Here is a 23,698-nt window from a genome sequence, read left to right as displayed (position 1 = left end):
GACGGCAGGCTCTTTAAAGGGATACTTCAACGAAATTTGAAATATTCTCGTCGTATTCAAAAATAGGTTGAATATTGCCACCCGCAGAGCCGAGAAGGCAACGCTCGGTCACGGTCTTCTAGAAGATTCCCGGTCATTCTCGCAGCAGACGTAACTTTCCTTCTGCTTTGTTATTCTCGAAAGTGCCAGTTCATCCTCGCCCCGAGCGCCCGACGCTCGAACCTTCGTTGCCGAACTTTCGAGATAGTGACGCAGGGTAGATAAGCGGCTCCCGCGACCTTGTCGAGTCAGTCCCAGTTTCGCTAGCGCTCTGTAGTGCCGCCGAACCGCCGCCCGCTTTTCTGCTACCTCGACGCTCTTTCGTTATTTATTTTTGGTTGGCACAAGTTCGCCCATTAAATCTTTATTTTCAGTTCACTGTTTGGCTTTTCGTCACCTTCATTCGTGACAATATGATCCACAATATTCGTAAAAGACAATCGCACGTTTGTATTTTGAGCCAGGTGGCTGTATTTTTCGTTATAAACGGCCCACTGTGGCAAGCGCTCGGAGAAGGCCCAGCGGAGAGAACGTGACATCTAACGCAATCGTGACGTAGGTCGTCTCAAGACGAGCAAAGCTACGGCGAGGCTGACGTCGGGAGGATGGCCTAGTCGTTCCAGCCACCGAAGCGGCTCCTTTTGTACGAATTTTGAGTGACGGGTTAATCTTCTATAATCTTGTAGGGGGACAATAACGACTTCTGCGACACACAAAAGGCATTCTCGGGAAGAGGGGAGTTCCTCCTTCCCCTCTTCTTTCGTCGTGGTCGGAGACGAGACAACCTCCGTCACTAGCTGTCAAGGTTCCTAGACGAGCATTACAAACGAGGCGTTAGCGACATCCACCAGGCGCTCTTTTCTAATCGTTTAATTCATTTTAAAATTCCTTTTCGAGACTTTTATAACAAGATATTGGTATGTTCGATGTGATGCTGCTCCTTTGAACACATATAGACCAAAAAATGAGCGCCACAGTTTCGTTGTAGTATCCCTTTAAATCGACCGGAAAATTCGGTTGCCTTGGGGCAGAAAGCCCAAAGCAAGCTCATTATAGATGCAATAAAACTTTGGTTGGGGCTAGTTGGTTCATATCGATTAAAAGGTTAAAAGGCGCGAACACACAGGACGAAAAAGATACACGTACGACACGGACAGGCGCCAACTTCCAACTGATTTATTGAAACACGAATCATCGTCAAACTCGATCCCAATCGCCTAAACACACGCAACATGCAACTAAACACATGTAAATTCCTATCGCTCATTACACACATCCTTCAAGAAACACAATTTCTTTGGTTAACAGATAAAGAAACGGCATGCTTACCCATCTGTCGGCCGCTTTGTGTATACAGAAAGCTTCGATTAGTTCTCGAAGCTTTCGAGAACTAATCGAAGCTTTCTGTATACACAAAGCGGCCGACAGATGCGTAAGCATGCCGTCTCTTTATCTGTTAACCAAAGAAATTGTGTTTCTTGAAGGATGTGTGTAATGAGCGATAGGAATTTTTATCAGTTGCATGTGTTTAGGCGATTGGGTCGAGAACTAATCGAAGCTTTCTGTATACACAAAGCGGCCGACAGATGCGTAAGCATATGCCGTCTCTTTATCTGTTAACCAAGGAAATTGTGTTTCTTGAAGGATGTGTGTAATGAGCGATAGGAACTTTTATCAGTTGCATGTGTTTAGGCGATTGGGTCGAGAACTAATCGAAGCTTTCTGTATACACAAAGCGGCCGACAGATGCGTAAGCATATGCCGTCTCTTTATCTGTTAACCAAGGAAATTGTGTTTCTTGAAGGATGTGTGTAATGAGCGATAGGAATTTTTATCAGTTGCATGTGTTTAGGCGATTGGGTCGAGAACTAATCGAAGCTTTCTGTATACACAAAGCGGCCGACAGATGCGTAAGCATGGCGTCTCTTTATCTGTTAAGCAAAGAAATTGTGTTTCTTGAAGGGTGTGTGTAATGAGCGATAGGAATTTTTATCAGTTGCATGTGTTTAGGCGATTGGGTCGAGAACTAATCGAAGCTTTCTGTATACACAAAGCGGCCGACAGATGCGTAAGCATATGCCGCCTCTTTATCTGTTAACCAAGGAAATTGTGTTTCTTGAAGGATGTGTGTAATGAGCGATAGGAATTTTTATCAGTTGCATGTGTTTAGGCGATTGGGTCGAGAACTAATCGAAGCTTTCTGTATACACAAAGCGGCCGACAGATGCGTAAGCATATGCCGTCTCTTTATCTGTTAACCAAGGAAATTGTGTTTCTTGAAGGATGTGTGTAATGAGCGATAGGAATTTTTATCAGTTGCATGTGTTTAGGCGATTGGGTCGAGAACTAATCGAAGCTTTCTGTATACACAAAGCGGCCGACAGATGCGTAAGCATATGCCGTCTCTTTATCTGTTAACCAAGGAAATTGTGTTTCTTGAAGGATGTGTGTAATGAGCGATAGGAATTTTTATCAGTTGCATGAGTTTAGGCGATTGGGTCGAGAACTAATCGAAGCTTTCTGTATACACAAAGCGGCCGACAGATGCGTAAGCATGGCGTCTCTTTATCTGTTAAGCAAAGAAATTGTGTTTCTTGAAGGATGTGTGTAATGAGCGATAGGAATTTTTATCAGTTGCATGTGTTTAGGCGATTGGGTCGAGAACTAATCGAAGCTTTCTGTATACACAAAGCGGCCGACAGATGCGTAAGCATGGCGTCTCTTTATCTGTTAAGCAAAGAAATTGTGTTTCTTGAAGGATGTGTGTAATGAGCGATAGGAATTTTTATCAGTTGCATGTGTTTAGGCGATTGGGTCGAGAACTAATCGAAGCTTTCTGTATACACAAAGCGGCCGACAGATGCGTAAGCATATGCCGTCTCTTTATCTGTTAACCAAGGAAATTGTGTTTCTTGAAGGATGTGTGTAATGAGCGATAGGAATTTTTATCAGTTGCATGTGTTTAGGCGATTGGGTCGAGAACTAATCGAAGCTTTCTGTATACACAAAGCGGCCGACAGATGCGTAAGCATGGCGTCTCTTTATCTGTTAAGCAAAGAAATTGTGTTTCTTGAAGGATGTGTGTAATGAGCGATAGGAATTTTTATCAGTTGCATGTTTAGGCGATTGGGTCGAGAACTAATCGAAGCTTTCTGTATACACAAAGCGGCCGACAGATGCGTAAGCATGCCGTCTCTTTATCTGTTAACCAAAGAAATTGTGTTTCTTGAAGGATGTGTGGCGATAGGAATTTTTATCAGTTGCATGTGTTTAGGCGATTGGGTCGAGAACTAATCGAAGCTTTCTGTATACACAAAGCGGCCGACAGATGCGTAAGCATATGCCGTCTCTTTATCTGTTAACCAAGGAAATTGTGTTTCTTGAAGGATGTGTGTAATGAGCGATAGGAATTTTTATCAGCTGCATGTGTTTAGGCGATTGGGTCGAGAACTAATCGAAGCTTTCTGTATACACAAAGCGGCCGACAGATGCGTAAGCATATGCCGTCTCTTTATCTGTTAACCAAAGAAATTGTGTTTCTTGAAGGATGTGTGTAATGAGCGATAGGAATTTTTATCAGCTGCATGTGTTTAGGCGATTGGGTCGAGAACTAATCGAAGCTTTCTGTATACACAAAGCGGCCGACAGATGCGTAAGCATATGCCGTCTCTTTATCTGTTAACCAAGGAAATTGTGTTTCTTGAAGGATGTGTGTAATGAGCGATAGGAATTTTTATCAGTTGCATGTGTTTAGGCGATTGGGTCGAGAACTAATCGAAGCTTTCTGTATACACAAAGCGGCCGACAGATGCCTAAGCATATGCCGTCTCTTTATCTGTTAACCAAAGAAATTGTGTTTCTTGAAGGATGTGTGTAATGAGCGATAGGAATTTTTATCAGTTGCATGTGTTTAGGCGATTCGGTAGAGAACTAATCGAAGCTTTCTGTATACACAAAGCGGCCGACAGATGCGTAAGCATGCCGTCTCTTTATCTGTTAAGCAAAGAAATTGTGTTTCTTGAAGGATGTGTGTAATGAGCGATAGGAATTTTTATCAGTTGCATGTGTTTAGGCGATTGGGTCGAGAACTAATCGAAGCTTTCTGTATACACAAAGCGGCCGACAGATGCGTAAGCATGCCGTCTCTTTATCTGTTAACCAAAGAAATTGTGTTTCTTGAAGGATGTGTGTAATGAGCGATAGGAATTTTTATCAGTTGCATGTGTTTAGGCGATTGGGTCGAGAACTAATCGAAGCTTTCTGTATACACAAAGCGGCCGACAGATGCGTAAGCATGCCGTCTCTTTATCTGTTAACCAAAGAAATTGTGTTTCTTGAAGGATGTGTGTAATGAGCGATAGGAATTTTTATCAGTTGCATGTGTTTAGGCGATTGGGTTGAGAACTAATCGAAGCTTTCTGTATACACAAAGCGGCCGACAGATGCGTAAGCATGCCGTCTCTTTATCTGTTAAGCAAAGAAATTGTGTTTCTTGAAGGATGTGTGTAATGAGCGATAGGAATTTTTATCAGTTGCATGTGTTTAGGCGATTGGGTCGAGAACTAATCGAAGCTTTCTGTATACACAAAGCGGCCGACAGATGCGTAAGCATGCCGTCTCTTTATCTGTTAACCAAAGAAATTGTGTTTCTTGAAGGATGTGTGTAATGAGCGATAGGAATTTTTATCAGTTGCATGTGTTTAGGCGATTGGGTCGAGAACTAATCGAAGCTTTCTGTATACACAAAGCGGCCGACAGATGCGTAAGCATGCCGTCTCTTTATCTGTTAACCAAAGAAATTGTGTTTCTTGAAGGATGTGTGTAATGAGCGATAGGAATTTTTATCAGTTGCATGTGTTTAGGCGATTGGGTCGAGAACTAATCGAAGCTTTCTGTATACACAAAGCGGCCGACAGATGCATAAGCATGCCGTCTCTTTATCTGTTAACCAAAGAAATTGTGTTTCTTGAAGGATGTGTGTAATGAGCGATAGGAATTTTTATCAGTTGCATGTGTTTAGGCGATTGGGTCGAGAACTAATCGAAGCTTTCTGTATACACAAAGCGGCCGACAGATGCGTAAGCATGCCGTCTCTTTATCTGTTAACCAAAGAAATTGTGTTTTTTGAAGGATGTGTGGCGATAGGAATTTTTATCAGTTGCATGTGTTTAGGCGATTGGGTCGAGAACTAATCGAAGCTTTCTGTATACACAAAGCGGCCGACAGATGCGTAAGCATATGCCGTCTCTTTATCTGTTAACCAAGGAAATTGTGTTTCTTGAAGGATGTGTGTAATGAGCGATAGGAATTTTTATCAGCTGCATGTGTTTAGGCGATTGGGTCGAGAACTAATCGAAGCTTTCTGTATACACAAAGCGGCCGACAGATGCCTAAGCATATGCCGTCTCTTTATCTGTTAACCAAAGAAATTGTGTTTCTTGAAGGATGTGTGTAATGAGCGATAGGAATTTTTATCAGTTGCATGTGTTTAGGCGATTCGGTAGAGAACTAATCGAAGCTTTCTGTATACACAAAGCGGCCGACAGATGCGTAAGCATGCCGTCTCTTTATCTGTTAAGCAAAGAAATTGTGTTTCTTGAAGGATGTGTGTAATGAGCGATAGGAATTTTTATCAGTTGCATGTGTTTAGGCGATTGGGTCGAGAACTAATCGAAGCTTTCTGTATACACAAAGCGGCCGACAGATGCGTAAGCATGCCGTCTCTTTATCTGTTAACCAAAGAAATTGTGTTTCTTGAAGGATGTGTGGCGATAGGAATTTTTATCAGTTGCATGTGTTTAGGCGATTGGGTCGAGAACTAATCGAAGCTTTCTGTATACACAAAGCGGCCGACAGATGCGTAAGCATATGCCGTCTCTTTATCTGTTAACCAAGGAAATTGTGTTTCTTGAAGGATGTGTGTAATGAGCGATAGGAATTTTTATCAGCTGCATGTGTTTAGGCGATTGGGTCGAGAACTAATCGAAGCTTTCTGTATACACAAAGCGGCCGACAGATGCGTAAGCATATGCCGTCTCTTTATCTGTTAACCAAAGAAATTGTGTTTCTTGAAGGATGTGTGTAATGAGCGATAGGAATTTTTATCAGCTGCATGTGTTTAGGCGATTGGGTCGAGAACTAATCGAAGCTTTCTGTATACACAAAGCGGCCGACAGATGCGTAAGCATATGCCGTCTCTTTATCTGTTAACCAAGGAAATTGTGTTTCTTGAAGGATGTGTGTAATGAGCGATAGGAATTTTTATCAGTTGCATGTGTTTAGGCGATTGGGTCGAGAACTAATCGAAGCTTTCTGTATACACAAAGCGGCCGACAGATGCCTAAGCATATGCCGTCTCTTTATCTGTTAACCAAAGAAATTGTGTTTCTTGAAGGATGTGTGTAATGAGCGATAGGAATTTTTATCAGTTGCATGTGTTTAGGCGATTCGGTAGAGAACTAATCGAAGCTTTCTGTATACACAAAGCGGCCGACAGATGCGTAAGCATGCCGTCTCTTTATCTGTTAAGCAAAGAAATTGTGTTTCTTGAAGGATGTGTGTAATGAGCGATAGGAATTTTTATCAGTTGCATGTGTTTAGGCGATTGGGTCGAGAACTAATCGAAGCTTTCTGTATACACAAAGCGGCCGACAGATGCGTAAGCATGCCGTCTCTTTATCTGTTAACCAAAGAAATTGTGTTTCTTGAAGGATGTGTGTAATGAGCGATAGGAATTTTTATCAGTTGCATGTGTTTAGGCGATTGGGTCGAGAACTAATCGAAGCTTTCTGTATACACAAAGCGGCCGACAGATGCGTAAGCATGCCGTCTCTTTATCTGTTAACCAAAGAAATTGTGTTTCTTGAAGGATGTGTGTAATGAGCGATAGGAATTTTTATCAGTTGCATGTGTTTAGGCGATTGGGTTGAGAACTAATCGAAGCTTTCTGTATACACAAAGCGGCCGACAGATGCGTAAGCATGCCGTCTCTTTATCTGTTAAGCAAAGAAATTGTGTTTCTTGAAGGATGTGTGTAATGAGCGATAGGAATTTTTATCAGTTGCATGTGTTTAGGCGATTGGGTCGAGAACTAATCGAAGCTTTCTGTATACACAAAGCGGCCGACAGATGCGTAAGCATGCCGTCTCTTTATCTGTTAACCAAAGAAATTGTGTTTCTTGAAGGATGTGTGTAATGAGCGATAGGAATTTTTATCAGTTGCATGTGTTTAGGCGATTGGGTCGAGAACTAATCGAAGCTTTCTGTATACACAAAGCGGCCGACAGATGCGTAAGCATGCCGTCTCTTTATCTGTTAACCAAAGAAATTGTGTTTCTTGAAGGATGTGTGTAATGAGCGATAGGAATTTTTATCAGTTGCATGTGTTTAGGCGATTGGGTCGAGAACTAATCGAAGCTTTCTGTATACACAAAGCGGCCGACAGATGCATAAGCATGCCGTCTCTTTATCTGTTAACCAAAGAAATTGTGTTTCTTGAAGGATGTGTGTAATGAGCGATAGGAATTTTTATCAGTTGCATGTGTTTAGGCGATTGGGTCGAGAACTAATCGAAGCTTTCTGTATACACAAAGCGGCCGACAGATGCGTAAGCATGCCGTCTCTTTATCTGTTAACCAAAGAAATTGTGTTTTTTGAAGGATGTGTGGCGATAGGAATTTTTATCAGTTGCATGTGTTTAGGCGATTGGGTCGAGAACTAATCGAAGCTTTCTGTATACACAAAGCGGCCGACAGATGCGTAAGCATATGCCGTCTCTTTATCTGTTAACCAAGGAAATTGTGTTTCTTGAAGGATGTGTGTAATGAGCGATAGGAATTTTTATCAGCTGCATGTGTTTAGGCGATTGGGTCGAGAACTAATCGAAGCTTTCTGTATACACAAAGCGGCCGACAGATGCCTAAGCATATGCCGTCTCTTTATCTGTTAACCAAAGAAATTGTGTTTCTTGAAGGATGTGTGTAATGAGCGATAGGAATTTTTATCAGTTGCATGTGTTTAGGCGATTCGGTAGAGAACTAATCGAAGCTTTCTGTATACACAAAGCGGCCGACAGATGCGTAAGCATGCCGTCTCTTTATCTGTTAAGCAAAGAAATTGTGTTTCTTGAAGGATGTGTGTAATGAGCGATAGGAATTTTTATCAGTTGCATGTGTTTAGGCGATTGGGTCGAGAACTAATCGAAGCTTTCTGTATACACAAAGCGGCCGACAGATGCGTAAGCATGCCGTCTCTTTATCTGTTAACCAAAGAAATTGTGTTTCTTGAAGGATGTGTGTAATGAGCGATAGGAATTTTTATCAGTTGCATGTGTTTAGGCGATTGGGTCGAGAACTAATCGAAGCTTTCTGTATACACAAAGCGGCCGACAGATGCGTAAGCATGCCGTCTCTTTATCTGTTAACCAAAGAAATTGTGTTTCTTGAAGGATGTGTGTAATGAGCGATAGGAATTTTTATCAGTTGCATGTGTTTAGGCGATTGGGTCGAGAACTAATCGAAGCTTTCTGTATACACAAAGCGGCCGACAGATGCGTAAGCATGCCGTCTCTTTATCTGTTAAGCAAAGAAATTGTGTTTCTTGAAGGATGTGTGTAATGAGCGATAGGAATTTTTATCAGCTGCATGTGTTTAGGCGATTGGGTCGAGAACTAATCGAAGCTTTCTGTATACACAAAGCGGCCGACAGATGCGTAAGCATATGCCGTCTCTTTATCTGTTAACCAAGGAAATTGTGTTTCTTGAAGGATGTGTGTAATGAGCGATAGGAATTTTTATCAGTTGCATGTGTTTAGGCGATTGGGTCGAGAACTAATCGAAGCTTTCTGTATACACAAAGCGGCCGACAGATGCCTAAGCATATGCCGTCTCTTTATCTGTTAACCAAAGAAATTGTGTTTCTTGAAGGATGTGTGTAATGAGCGATAGGAATTTTTATCAGTTGCATGTGTTTAGGCGATTCGGTAGAGAACTAATCGAAGCTTTCTGTATACACAAAGCGGCCGACAGATGCGTAAGCATGCCGTCTCTTTATCTGTTAAGCAAAGAAATTGTGTTTCTTGAAGGATGTGTGTAATGAGCGATAGGAATTTTTATCAGTTGCATGTGTTTAGGCGATTGGGTCGAGAACTAATCGAAGCTTTCTGTATACACAAAGCGGCCGACAGATGCGTAAGCATGCCGTCTCTTTATCTGTTAACCAAAGAAATTGTGTTTCTTGAAGGATGTGTGTAATGAGCGATAGGAATTTTTATCAGTTGCATGTGTTTAGGCGATTGGGTCGAGAACTAATCGAAGCTTTCTGTATACACAAAGCAGCCGACAGATGCGTAAGCATGCCGTCTCTTTATCTGTTAACCAAAGAAATTGTGTTTCTTGAAGGATGTGTGTAATGAGCGATAGGAATTTTTATCAGTTGCATGTGTTTAGGCGATTGGGTCGAGAACTAATCGAAGCTTTCTGTATACACAAAGCGGCCGACAGATGCGTAAGCATGCCGTCTCTTTATCTGTTAAGCAAAGAAATTGTGTTTCTTGAAGGATGTGTGTAATGAGCGATAGGAATTTTTATCAGTTGCATGTGTTTAGGCGATTGGGTCGAGAACTAATCGAAGCTTTCTGTATACACAAAGCGGCCGACAGATGCGTAAGCATGCCGTCTCTTTATCTGTTAACCAAAGAAATTGTGTTTCTTGAAGGATGTGTGTAATGAGCGATAGGAATTTTTATCAGTTGCATGTGTTTAGGCGAATGGGTCGAGAACTAATCGAAGCTTTCTGTATACACAAAGCGGCCGACAGATGCGTAAGCATGCCGTCTCTTTATCTGTTAAGCAAAGAAATTGTGTTTCTTGAAGGATGTGTGTAATGAGCGATAGGAATTTTTATCAGTTGCATGTGTTTAGGCGATTGGGTCGAGAACTAATCGAAGCTTTCTGTATACACAAAGCGGCCGACAGATGCGTAAGCATGCCGTCTCTTTATCTGTTAACCAAAGAAATTGTGTTTCTTGAAGGATGTGTGTAATGAGCGATAGGAATTTTTATCAGTTGCATGTGTTTAGGCGATTGGGTCGAGAACTAATCGAAGCTTTCTGTATACACAAAGCGGCCGACAGATGCGTAAGCATGCCGTCTCTTTATCTGTTAAGCAAAGAAATTGTGTTTCTTGAAGGATGTGTGTAATGAGCGATAGGAATTTTTATCAGCTGCATGTGTTTAGGCGATTGGGATCGAGTTTGACGATGATTCGTGTTTCAATAAATCAGTTGGAAGTTGGCGCCTGTCCGTGTCGTACGTCTCTTTTTTCGTCCTGTGTGTTCGCGCCTTTTAACCCTTTAATCATTACAGATATAATATCATTATGATCTGTCGACTAGCCGCTCCGCTACCTTCACGTAAACGTTGCAAGAAATAACAAATGTTGATTGAGGTCGATTTTCGCAAAACCCCCATTTTTGTAAATTTTTATTTTTAAATTCTTCTAGACATTTAGTCGACTACAAGAAAAAACAGTCTAGAAATGTAATATTTTGGTGTTACGTCCTCTATTTGAGCCGTAATCGCGTGAAATGTGTGAACATTTGTTATTTTTCACAACGTTTACGTGAAGGTAACGGAGCGGCCACTCGGCAGATAATAATTATATTACTATATCTATACTAGGCATGATTAGGGCTTGATATAGAGCTAAAGAAATAAAATGTACCTTAAGTACAGACAAAGTAATGATCTGTCAAAGTTGACGAAAAGTCCACCTGAGTGACAAGTTTGACATTTTGTTTAGAAAACAATCAAACTATTAGAGGTATTTGAACACGTGAAGGTATCTTTATAGTATTTATTAAACGAGGGGAAAAAGTTAAAAAGGTATAGGGAAAAGACTAGCGCCAGCAGGGGGTGTCAAACACGCGACCTGCGACGGCAGGCAAAAACACTAGTTTCTGCCACTGCGGCTTCTACGCTTCGTAACTCGAGAACAAAAAAATCTGGGGAACATGCGGTTTGCGCTTTTATTCATTTGAGAAATGCCTTTAATACATATATTTTTTTTCGTGAAAATTAAAAACTGGACCCTTTCAGTTTGCCCGATATGGGAAATTTCATCTCAAATCGGGCAGACTAAAAGGGTCCAATTTTAATTTTCACGAAAAAAATGTGTGTTTTGGGGGCATTTCTAAAATGAAGGAGGGCGCAAACCGCATGTTCCCCAGATTTTTTGTTCTTCAGTTACGAAGCGTAGAAGCCGCAGTGGCAGAAACTAGTGTTTTTGCCTGACGTCGCAGGCGTCAGGCAGTTACGTCGCAGGCCAGAAGAGGGTGTTTGTCACCCTCTTCTGGCGCTAGTCTTTTCCCTATACCTTTTTAACTTTTTCCCCTCGTTTAATAAATACTATAAAGATACCTTCACGTGTTCAAATACCTCTAATAGTTTGATTGTTTTCTAAACAAAATGTCAAACTTGTCACTCAGGTGGACTTTTCGTCAACTTTGACAGATCATTACTTTGTCTGTACTTAAAGGTACATTTTATTTCTTTAGCTCTATATCAAGCCCTAATCATGCCTAGTATAGATATAGTAATGTAATTATTATCTGCCGAGTAGCCGCTCCGCTACCTTCACGTAAACGTTGTGAAAAATAACAAATGTTCACACATTTCACGCGATTACGGCTCCAACAGAGGACATAAAACCAAAATATTACATTTCTAGACTGTTTTTTTTCTTGTAGTCGACTAAAATGTCTAAAAGAATTTAAAAAAATAAAAATTTACTAAAATGGGATTTTTGAGAAAATCGGCCTCAAACTTTCAACATTTGTTATTTCTTACAACGTTTACGTGAAGGTAGCGGAGCGGTTAGTCGACAGATCATAATGATATTATTATATCTATAATGTGCTTGCTTTGGGTTTCTGTAGAGCCAAAGAAAGAAAATTTATTTTCAGTACAATAACCTGTCAAAGTTGACCAAAATGCGACCGGAGTGACGAGTTTTACATGTTTTTTGGAAAACAATCAAATTCCTAAAAATATTTGAATACGTCAAGGTGTCTTTATAATACCTATTAAATGAGGGGGAAAAGTTAGAAGGGTGTAGAAAAAACACTAGCGCCAGCAGAGGGTGTCAAACACGCGACCTGCGACGGCAGGCAAAAAACTAGTTTCTGCCACTGCGGCTTCTATGGCTCGTAACTCGAGAACAAAAAATCTGGGGAACATGCAGTTTGTGCCCTCCTTCATTTGAGAAATGCCCCCAAAACATATTTTTTTCGTGAAAACTAAAAATTAGTCCCTTTTAGCCTGCCCGATTTAAGATCTAAATTTTCTCGAGTTTTATATGACCCCGAGACAAAAAATTCTAGAATTGTAATAGAGAAGTTTGTATGGTCATTCGTTGGTCAACATATGCATGACTGACAGACACGGTAGTGTATCGAAAGAAACTGCTTGAAGCCACTGCATCGCAAAGTACTTTGCGAATCTAAAAATTCAAGGCTTGGAGTCTAAATATACCAGGCTGGAACAAGGTTGGAATTTATAAATAAACCAGTTCTTTTCTTTTTTTTTTTTTTTTTGAGATCCCATTGTCTGTTTGCATATCAATTAAGTCGCATCACAAGGTGCATAACGGCTACAGTCGTCTGTGCTACATGTGCCAAAAACTAGACGGTTACAAGCTAACCTTTTGAATCAGTACCTAGAATTATCACGATGTTTCAATGCGAGGTTGTCGTATCTCACCGCCATAATTTTTTTCCCTAAAGTCGGGGTCACACGGCTTACACGTCATACAAAAGACAATGCGCAAACATTCACCAAGAGATCTGAGCTTCGAGTGCCGCACGGCAACGAATTTAAGGAGACACATGGCACGCGACATTCAAACCAGCGATATTATGGAAAAAAAAATGGGTAGTGTGTGTGTTTATACAGCCTAGAACTTGGTCTGCCTCACAGGGGCGACGAGTCTCCCAGCTGTAGATGAGAAATTTTGCCAGTGCAGTACGACTGCTAGCCTGGGGTCTTTAACGTGCACCACGCAGTAGTGATACACGACCGCTCGCCGCTACGATGCTCATCCAGATCGAAACGGGCAGGGGTGGGGCTCGAACCCAGGATCCCTGGGTTCAGCAGCGCGAGCTTTCGCTCCACGTGCTCCGAGCTGGCGTGCGCTAGACATATTATGGCACCTGATACAGCAGACTGTCTTTTGTATTATTTATAAGCAGTGTGATCCCAGCTTAAAGGTAGTTTTAGTAGAAGCAGACACCGTAATATGACCCGCAAAAATTGCGTAGTATTAAAAGGACAGCACTATATATAGTCTTAAACCTCGTGCTCGGGCTCAGAAGGCTACACCAAACAATGTGCAAAAATTAAAAAAAAAAAAGGTGCAGCATGAAATTTAGGAAAATCCAAATGTTTCATGTACAAAGCTAATTTTTTTTTTTTTTTTTTTTTTTTTTTTTTACAGATTGCAGTGAAATATATCAAAAGGCGCGCTTGTAGCGCTAGCCGCCACATGTCCAGATGCATATCTCAAATTAAATAAGCATCACAACTTGTTTATCTACGTACTCAGAGCAGCTGTTCACCGCTCTACAACAATCTAAGTAGAAGTGGCAGTAACTCGATGTAAGACTTTTTCTTGGACTGTTCTGCCTCGCGCCATGCTGTGGATGACTGGGTTGAGAGTGCCAGGGGTTTCCCCAGGAATTGAAATGGGGGGGGGGGTCTAAATTTTTAGGGGGGGGGGGGGGAGTTAGGGGGGCATTGAGAATATAGGAATCGTTGCGAATTAAGGGGGTGCCTTCAGAAAAACAAGGGGGTTGAAGGAAAATCACTGGAGAGTGCCTCCTAACGGAGAGACGCCGCCTCCTTTTTTACCGATTACATCCTCTCCGCACGAATGGGACGGCCGGAGAAGAGTTTGCGCCCTTCGGGATCTCGGAGGACATGCTTGTAGTATTTATAATTCTTGAATGAGGTGAATTCTAGCGCATTTTTGTCATTTGAATTTGGATATCGCAAGCACCCGAATGTATCAATACCGAAAAACCGAAAAAACAAGCGCCGAGTGCGACGTCATACCCAGAGGTTTCAGCTGCTTGTGAGGGAATGCATGCAGCACTTTTGACGGGGGATCAGTGTTAGGGTTCTCCATGTCACGATTCCCTCCTCACACTCAACGCGACGGGAGGAAGGGAGCTTCAGTGCTATTTCGAAAGCGCTGTTGCGGCTACTTGGTGCATCAATCTGTAATACAACTGTGATATCGGTAATCCCGGAGACCAGTTGCGTAGCTGGGAATAGTTTTCAGGGGGGGGGGCCGAGGTGGTTGAGATGTCCATGACTTGGGATGCGGAGGGAGGGAGGGAGGGAGGGAGGGAGGGCGGGGGGGGGGGGGGGGGAAACAGTCAGATGACCGTCTCAGCAACCTCACACGCTTTCACTCGACGGTGTTCCATAATGATACCGTCGATTTTGTCAACGTGTCTGTCGCAGTTACTTCAACTAAGCGTCGGGAGCTCGCTCCATCTTCGGTAGACATTCGACCACATTTAAACTTGCTTATCCCAACACCGGTGCAGTCGCCATGAACGTCATCTAGCTTGGCTTTGATATGTGCGGCCAACCACTTGCTCAAATAAAACTGCTTAATCACTGCGCAGAGTTTGTTTTTCTTCATTTTTATGGCAACTGATGAAGTCTTCACTTCATACATTTCTAGAGCATGACTCATGTGTTGCTTCAAGATGAGAACAGGCCTGACCTAGTTTGAAAAGTGATAATTTATCGTTGAATTAATTGTGGTACCATCTCAGAGAAATTGAGCAAACTTAGCTCAGCAGCTCCAGAAAGTGACACACACGCCCGTATGAGAAGTATAAAATCCCTTGGTACAATATCTTGCCCCCACCACAACATACACCAAAGGGCTCTGCTGTAACGGACAGTATTCCCAGGTCTTTATTTATGGCCTCTTGTTGAGTGAGCACAGCTCAGAAGCACATCCTTTCAGCTCCTAGTGCGTGCAACAAAGCAAACTCCACAGGTGTCCCCTACTAACAACGGAACTGGCCAGGACATCCCTCCAGTCTCTTGTTGCCAGTACATACAGCTGCTCCCATCGATACAGTTTGTACAAATGATGATTTATGTCTTGCACATCCTGCAAGGTCAGGGTTTCCCAATTGCTACATGAATTCTTAAAAGCCAAGTCCGTTTGAGTAGCTACAGGCAGAGTTGTTGGTTTTGGGATAAAAATGAGGCGTCTGCACCATTTTGATGCCACTAGCATGTACAACACTGCTTACGCCTCCACCCATCTTGTTCTACGGAGAGTAGCCTCTGGAGCACATTTAGCGTCAAATAGATCTCCTTAAATGCATTATTCTTCCATCTATGGACTAAAGCTTACCCTACTAAATAAAATAGCCTACCTATTTTTTTTTTTCTTTTACAAAGTTTTAGAATCTCGTATAATGCAACGCACCATTCAAATCCCCCAAAGCCTTTATGAACATGGGACATCACGAAAAGAATAACTACTCTCAATGAGATGGCTGCTCTGAAGTTTAACGCAAATTGCTCATGTATAGATATTAAGCTGCTGCCAACTACTTTGAGCACGACTAAACGTCCACATCGCATTAGCTGCACTTGCGTCGCCTTGTCGCCAAGAAAATGCTAGGCACACTGGGACTTGGAATGCTAAAAGCAAAGCACTGACAAAGCTGTACTTTGCAGTACTCTAGGCTCCAACCCGTATTGCAGCTGGAACATGGAACAAAACAAGCAACAGCGAAACCTGAGAACAAGGCATATCTGGCCATTCATCCTAAAAAGAAAACCAATCTACTGCCAAAACGAAAATCCACATGTTCTAGTCTATGCATACAAATTTCATACTTTGCATACTTTTCACTTTGCATACAAATTTCATTTGACACAAACCATCAAATGCTAAGGAAGGAGGCGAGAATCTAAGATTGCTCTCACATAGGGCGTCCACTTTCCCTTTGCTGCAGCAACAGACACGCCAAGGGCTTACAAAAGAGGCACTAGAAAACATCCAATAAATGTGGAAAGTGCCTCGCAGAAAACTTGCTAGGCATTCTGGAATGAGCTTGAAATGCATTTCGCACCAAAAGATGTGAGAAAAAAAAAATAAAGCAAGATAAATATTTTTTTAAAGTCTTTGCAGCCACAACCTTAATTTTGTCAGGCCTTGACAAGAAAACAAAAAACAAAACAAATGCACGCCGGCTTGCTTTTGAAGCTACGTCGATAAAGTCGCTGCCAGGGGGTTGCTATCCCAATAGTTTGCCAGGGGTAAGCACAACTTACGACAGTGCACAGCACCAATACCACAAAAAAAAAAAAAAGTTTTGCAGTGGCTAGTTATTACTTCCAACTTAATCACGACCACCAGTGGAAATGCAGGTTACTGGTCCTAACATTGCCACTATAAGAGTGACACATCCCATCAAAACTTAACAACCACGGGAGACGGGTGGATTGCATAAGGAAGGAGGGGAAGCAAAGGGACATCTCCCTGTAATTTTCGCTAGTAACAAAAAAAAAAAAAAAAATTGTGGAGTTTTACTTAAAGGAATGTATAAAATCTGGTCAAATATTATCTTGCTTTTGAAGCCAGAATAATTTTCGATAAAAATATATTACTATTTCTGTTAACCCCACAAGAAAAATGAAGAAAAACTTGGCCGGGCATTACGAGCACACCAGAGCAGCCAGCTCGAGGGGGACTGGATATTTGGCCTTTCTCGGCCCAGCCATGGGTGTTCCCAGAAGCCCCAACCCCATCGTATGAACCAGGAGGCGATGCACTAATGCCACACACATATTTGAAATTATTGTTCTACAAAGAAATAGACACTTGCTTCCTTCTTCCGGCCCCCATTGAATACCTGCAAGAGCGTCAAGGGGGAAAAAAATGTGCAGCAAGAGTGTAAAAATTTCCCCTGCAAGGCCACTGACAAGTCTGATCGGTCGCCAACTGGAACCGATTGACCCATCCTCCAACCACATTGTCCTCCCTCGTGGCAAACAACTTGAAACCCTGGCCGCTTGCACCACAATCGACGGTACCCTTCCAGGTCGTGCCAAAGCTGGCGACAAATGCCAGAGCCGAGAGGCACCTCAGACACCATCACATAAGCATGCAACAGTCCTTGCGCTGTGGCTCCCCGACAATTTCTGACGGGTCGCTGCGAAACCTGCGAATGGACGTCGACGGCGAAGATGGAGGCGGATCATAGCTTGGCCGGCGTACTGTGGCACTGAAGTGATGCTGCTGCTGGTGACCGTTGTGACCCGTCGAAGCGGCCATCTTGCCTACCAGTTCCTGCTGCTGCGACGACGACAACGTCAAGGAACCTCGACTGTTGCGCAGGTCTGCACGGTGCTTCTTGAGGTCTGACAGCGTCCCGTTCTGCGGGGAGAATCCCAGTGCTGCCTGCTGCGTGTTCACAGTCACGTGAATCTCCACTTTGACTGCTTCCGTTGCGGTGCTACTGCCACCGGGGCTGCGTGCTGGAGACAGCTCAGAGTAGGACGGGGGCCCCGCGGCCGGGTCCGCCAGCAGGGCCAGGACGCCATCCGAGGCGTAGCGGGGGGGGCGACACCTCGGTGGGGGATGGCTGCTCACTGCCAGGGCTCGTCCGAGCACTCGAGTCGCCCTCGGGAGTCGCCTCCTTCTTGGACGCTTCTTCGTCCTGAGGCGTCCAAAGCAAGACACTGTTCTGACCGGGGCCCATCATAGCCTTTCTTGTTACTGTGTCACCCGCAAGGGTATCACTGAATATGGTTAGGAAAGAGTGATCCTCATGCACAGAACTGGTACCAAAATGAGCTGGCTAATCCACACTCCAACTTGCAGATGGCACCTTAAAAAATGGCCATTTCTATCTGTTGCAATATGCCGCATGCAAAGTCCTGCCTAGATACCAGCAAAGAAATAATCCAAAGTCGCTTTCAAGATGTGCAACACAATAAATGATAAATAGGGTAATGGGCAATAGCAGTTTCACTATCGTCGGTGGCAGGTCAAGAACCCAAGAATGGAAGGCTGGGGAAAAGGAAAGATCCCCCTCTCTCCAGCATTCCGTGTGCTTCCTCCTCTCCAGCCTTCCTTTCCCTCACCCTGGGTTCTTGACCTGTTGCGACTATACGCAGTGATAGTGCTCCTTAATCAAACTTGGCAACTCAAGATGGAGTAGTGCCGGTTCTGCATGTGTCCTTTGCCTTCATCTTGGACACTATGCATGACTAAACATATGGATATGTGGTGCTACAATAATCGGCTCAATTTATATCCAAGAAAAACTAAAGACCTCAGATTTAGTCAAAAACACATTGTATACACGTCCTTACATGCTTGGTATATCAGAAATAGAAAGAATATCTATTATACGGGATCTTCGTGTGTTTTGCGATTCCGTGCTTTGGATGGACTCTCGTGTTAATGCTGTGTTGGCTTGATCATTGAAGATGCTTAGCATGGTTTTGACAATTACCTATCCGAGCGTTTTTAAGTATTGCCATCTGCACTTGTGCTGGGCAGCTGCTTTGTCCGCTCAACACTGAAATTTGCATGTACTGCCTGGAATTCATTCAATTCTTCAAAATCTAGGCATATTAAAAATGTCCAGAGCCAGTATATTTGCTTAATTTATGACCGATACCTCAGAAAGAAATGTTATTATGACTAACTGGCTGCTAAGAAGCTAGATATGGACACACTTTGGAAAAGAAGAGGTGGTGGTGGTGAAAACGTTTGTTTTTTTAATATAGAGGCTTTTGTCCCTATAGTTGTCCCATCGGGTCAGTGGGGAGAGGGAAAGTTTAAAAGAGTTGTTCAATGCCGGCACATTGGATGAAGGAAAGGAGTGCATTGTAAACAGCTTTTTGTAGTGTTGGGGGCCCTGTCAGCGTACCATCATGGTTTGGAAGAGCAGCGTTCACAGAAATTAAAAAGATATCCAGTTCACAATTTGTTACTTTTCCACAAATTTTGAAATGACAAAGTGCCAGACTTGGACCCAAGTCCGGCATCCATTGTAAGCCCATGTTTACCTCTTGTAAAGTTCCAAGCTCTTGCCTGTCATCCATATGGAAGACTTCTAATAGTTTTTTGTCATCTGTCATTGATATGTTTATGCCTCGGATTAATTGTAAGAACCTGTTGATGTTAGAGCTGTCATAGGATGTGGATTTTTATCTTGTTCCATATTTTTATGTATATAGTGACTGAATGTTTCATGTTTTGTCTCTGTTGCGATGTACCGCGGGAAAGGCATGTAGCTGTCGATGATCAATAAACAAAAAAACGGCACCGAATTGCTCGTGCAGTCATTGTGCTGCCACCTGTGGGCTGCACCCTACTGGAGCGGCCAGCATTTCCCGGGGAAAAGCAGACGGCAGAGATGTAGCAAAGCTTGCACGTTGCCAGGAGTCTGCTCCCAGATGGACATGAAACAGACAATGAAGAGCACACACCTCATCCTTGCTGACGGGTGCCTGCTGTTCCTGCCGGATGCGGGCCTCCTCCCGGGCCTCTCGCCGAGAGATCATCCCTTTTTCCCTGATGCTCGTTCGCCGAACCGACTGGCTGCTCCACACCAAATGCATCCAAGTAAAAAGAAAGAGGCACAGCCTGGTCACTGTTGCGCCATCTTCCCTTCCATCTGCTACATATTTGGAGCATTAACAATTACTGAAACAAGCTCCGCAAGTTTTCCGAAAACCTCCCTTTCCTGGAGCCGACAATAGTGTTTTAGTAGATGCTTCAGTCACTCATGCTACACAATCCGCAACGACCTCTGCTATATGTGGCGTAGCGGAACCACCATTTCAAGTTTTAATAAAACATTCGCCACCCGCTACAGATTACAGCAGTACGAGAGCTAACGCAACGCAACTAGTGGCTCTTTCAGACACTAAGGCTCGCATAAAATCAAAATTTGTAAAGCAATTCTTTGATTAACAGTGGCTTCTTCATAGAATATTCTTTCCTGAATAAAGTGCTAATCTTTGCTTTTCTTTTTTAAAGTAAATGACTATGTTTGTAATTGAATACAACTGACGGCCAAGCTGTCCAAGCCAATCCGATACGAGTCAAGCGTCAAAGCCAGCGAGAGAAATCTTCAAAAATAAATTAAAACAACCGTAGCTCTTCCGTTACGTCATTCACTGAAAATAAAACGCCACGGAAATCCCTCCGACCTGCCTGCTCACTCACTTCCTTGGTCAGTTCTGTCCTTGCGACAAAACGGCCGAGCAGGAGGCCGCACCCTTCGCTCGCAGCACCACGGATTACAAAGTTTTTTCATGCGAAAGCATTAACTATCCCATGGAGTGGTGCTGGCGGCGTCTGTAACCGCAAAAGAAATGCCCATTCTCCCATTGGCTGAACAAAATGGCTCCTAGATAGCCATTGGCGGCAGCTTCCCGAGAGCGCGCGCTCGGCCGCCGCTCTCGCGTCAGGCGTTGCCGGAGAGAGGTGGGCGAGGGCAGAACCGACCCGAGGCACCTATATCGTCAGCGGCCGCAACCTCGGCAGAAGCGAAACCTGGCCATTCACGCCACTATAACGCAGACAAACTAAGGGGGCGGAAGAACGACATTCATGCTTTCGCATTCACAACTCGTGAGAAGTGCTTACTGTAAAATACAGGGGAAGCGCCCACTTTCGGACATGAGCCCCACCATTAACATATTCAAAACTTCGGAATTCTGATCAGCTCCAAAGTGCCGCTACGAGAACACCAGCGGGGATGACGGGAATGTACGCTTCCTTGCAATGGAAAGGGAAAGACTTCTTGGGGAGAGGAGACCATTCACTGTATTGTCTAGGTCACTTGGGTACAGTGAAAGGTCCCTAAAATGCTGGATGTCAGCAGCCCAGCTGAAGCCATGTCAGAATCAATGGGAGTGGAGATAAAGCAGTGTGACAATGTTCTTGGAAACAAAACCAGCGGTCCCAGGGCTCTTGTGAGACACATTCTGGTAAAAAGTGCACGCTGCCGCGATTCCCTCACTTCTCGTGCACGCTGCCGCCATCTTGATTTTTACTGCTTCAACCGGACAAGTGCGCATGTCTAGACAAACCAATTTTTCAGTGAAGGTGGGATGGGCACTTCCCCAGTATTTTACAATAGCTGTCCTCGGAATTTTTTTTTTCACCCCGTGGCCATATTTAGCACGTCCGCCATAAATCTCTACCTGTTGCAGTCCTGGAACGGCTTTGTCGCGGCTACTTCTCGCAGCAGCAATATATAATCCACCCCTCGGAGCCGCGATCGCAAAGCGGACAGACTGGACAGGTGTGGCGGCCATCTTGAATCGTGTCCCTCGCTGGCTTGCTGTTATCTCGCCAAGACTCATTCTCGCGAGACCCACGCTAGTACGCTGCGCTACGCTCCTCGCTATTTCGGTCAGGTAGCACGCCTCCGCTAGCTTCCGCAGCGTTTCCGCTAGCAGCGCGCAGCAGCGTCGTCGCTACATAACATAGCGGGAGAGCCAAAACAATCTACTAAAACTCTCTAATGATTGCTCACTGCTCTTACCTTCGAGTGTTTTGGCTCTGGGTGCGCCTTAGCTTGTTGGGCTGCATGGCCCTTTTGGTCTCCATTTCGCTTCGCAGCTGCACAATCCGCTCCTTCAGGTCAGGGTCTTCGCAGATATCTGCAGCAAAGAGGCCGTCACTCCCTAGCACTCATTCATTGAAAGCTCCGACTCTTTCCCCTTTACCGCCCGACTTTTATTACCCTTTGACCCCAAAAAAATCAATTTCATACAGGCTGTCACCATATAAACAGGACTAAATATATTTTCCAAAATTTTTATAAATGCGAGAATTTTTTCAAAAATCGGTTTGTGTCAGATATATATGATCGGCAGTAGTGGCAATTCTACTCAAACCAATAAATATTTTAAATTAAGATATCATGACCATATGCTCTATGGCAAACATTTCTTTTAAGTTTGATGGTCGCGTGAATGCGTCGAATAACTGGTTTTGTCCAACACAATATGGCACAAACGGTGTTTCCAGTTTAGCGGTTTTCCGAGTTGTATAGCGGGATCAATGGTTTCCGACATTTTAGTAGTTTTCAGGTCATGTTAGCCCTTTTTCTGGAAGTTTAAAATCTTTTTGAATTTGCCAATCATAAATAAGTCAGTCAATTTCTGTGACAACTTAGAAACATGAGATCGACATCTTTTGCTTGCAATGCCATTGAGATATTACAGGAGCAAACCGAAACATCCTTTCATCTAATTAGTGCGTGAATGTATGAATTAATTTTCAAAGTCTGCCAGATGAAATGCACCCAGTGAATTATGTATGCACAAAAATTCAGAAAACATGGGGGCTATAGATTTTTAAACTTTAAAACTGGAAGTTCCAAGCGACATTAGACAAGTCAGAAACCTCTACTGGAAAATAAAACGTTTTGGAAAGCATGTGAATTTGGTCTACCACCACATACTACACTAAAAATTGTAACGATGGAGGTGTACGTCACGAGGTAAGGCAAGACAACACACCTGGGGCTCGAAGCTACATGGCGGGACCAAGCGGGACCAAAGGGCATTGCCCTCTGCTGCGATTGGTCAGAGGCACGGCACTAGCCAATCACAGCAGGCGGCAATATCCTGGTCTTATCGTGCAGCTTAGGGCTCCTGGTAACAGTAAGATCATGCAGTGGACATTGTTTTGTGCACGGTAGCATACAGTCTAACAACATAGTTCCCTTCTAATGTTTTCTTTTTAATTTATTTATTGTACCGTTTTTAGACTAAGTATAGCAGTAAATTATGTTAAAACTTCTGCCTGCACCTAAAATTTAGCGATTTTGCAGATTTTTCTTTTTTTTAGTTGGCAACATTAATTATACAATTTATGATGCATGAAATTTCACGCAAAAAAGTACCGATTTTGCTGAAGCAGTGAGTGCCATTGCATTTTTGTCATGCCACAAAGAATTTCGCTTGGCAACTGGGTGCTTCACGGCTTCAGCCAAAGGGGAAGTGATCTTTTGTTCTTGTTTGCGGTTTATGTTGTACAGCTGCTTCGGACATGAAATAGTATTACCGTAAAATACCGGGCAAGTGCCCACTCAAAATTTAGCAATAATCGCGAAAAAATGGGGATGGGCGCTTGTCCGGCCATCAATTTTACATATAAATGTACTGTGCATATTTTCTCAGATCTTAGAAATTTGGATATGGGCGCTTAATGCGGAATGGGCGGATATGCGGTATTCTACGGTATAGTGATATCTTTTCTTCAACCTGAGCTAGAATCTGTGAAGATGCAACATACAGTCAAAAAGGTCTATGCCCTTGAGGTAGCTGTAGTATACTCTGACCGATTGTAAGCACAACTGCAATATTTTCCCATCTCTCTAACAGACTGCATACTGCGCCATATCCGACACACACTCAAACCAGCATAGAGTAAACAAAGTGTGCGATAGGCAGAACAACTTTCATCTATGCGATCAAGTATGACAGAGAAGAAGCTATCTGAACGGCAAACCCAAAACCGAAACAATGCAGCAGTCACTAGTCAAAGCAGAGGATAGATGGAGGCCTGGCACTGGAAGCTGAACTGT

At 43.4% G+C, this 23,698-nt stretch overlaps 1 protein-coding gene across 1 annotated transcript in view; it reads right to left on the bottom strand.

Moving 5' to 3' along the window:
* Positions 1-15,003: 15,003 nt before the first annotated feature.
* LOC8036311 (protein phosphatase 1 regulatory subunit 16A) overlaps positions 15,004-23,698 on the bottom strand; it is a 62,759-nt gene continuing 54,064 nt past the window's right edge. Inside the window, 5 exon segments of the mRNA XM_040207900.3 lie at positions 15,004-17,376; positions 17,379-17,697; positions 17,699-17,794; positions 19,578-19,689; positions 21,647-21,764. Coding sequence (XP_040063834.2) covers positions 17,333-17,376; positions 17,379-17,697; positions 17,699-17,794; positions 19,578-19,689; positions 21,647-21,764 — 689 coding nt within the window. The 3' untranslated portion in view covers positions 15,004-17,332.

This window comes from Ixodes scapularis, unplaced genomic scaffold (assembly GCF_016920785.2).
Source record: "Ixodes scapularis isolate PalLabHiFi unplaced genomic scaffold, ASM1692078v2 PGA_scaffold9__187_contigs__length_104089568, whole genome shotgun sequence".
Classification (NCBI taxonomy): domain Eukaryota; kingdom Metazoa; phylum Arthropoda; class Arachnida; order Ixodida; family Ixodidae; genus Ixodes; species Ixodes scapularis.
The sequence above is the reverse complement of the archived record's forward strand: the minus strand, read 5'-3'. Positions and strand labels throughout refer to the sequence as shown.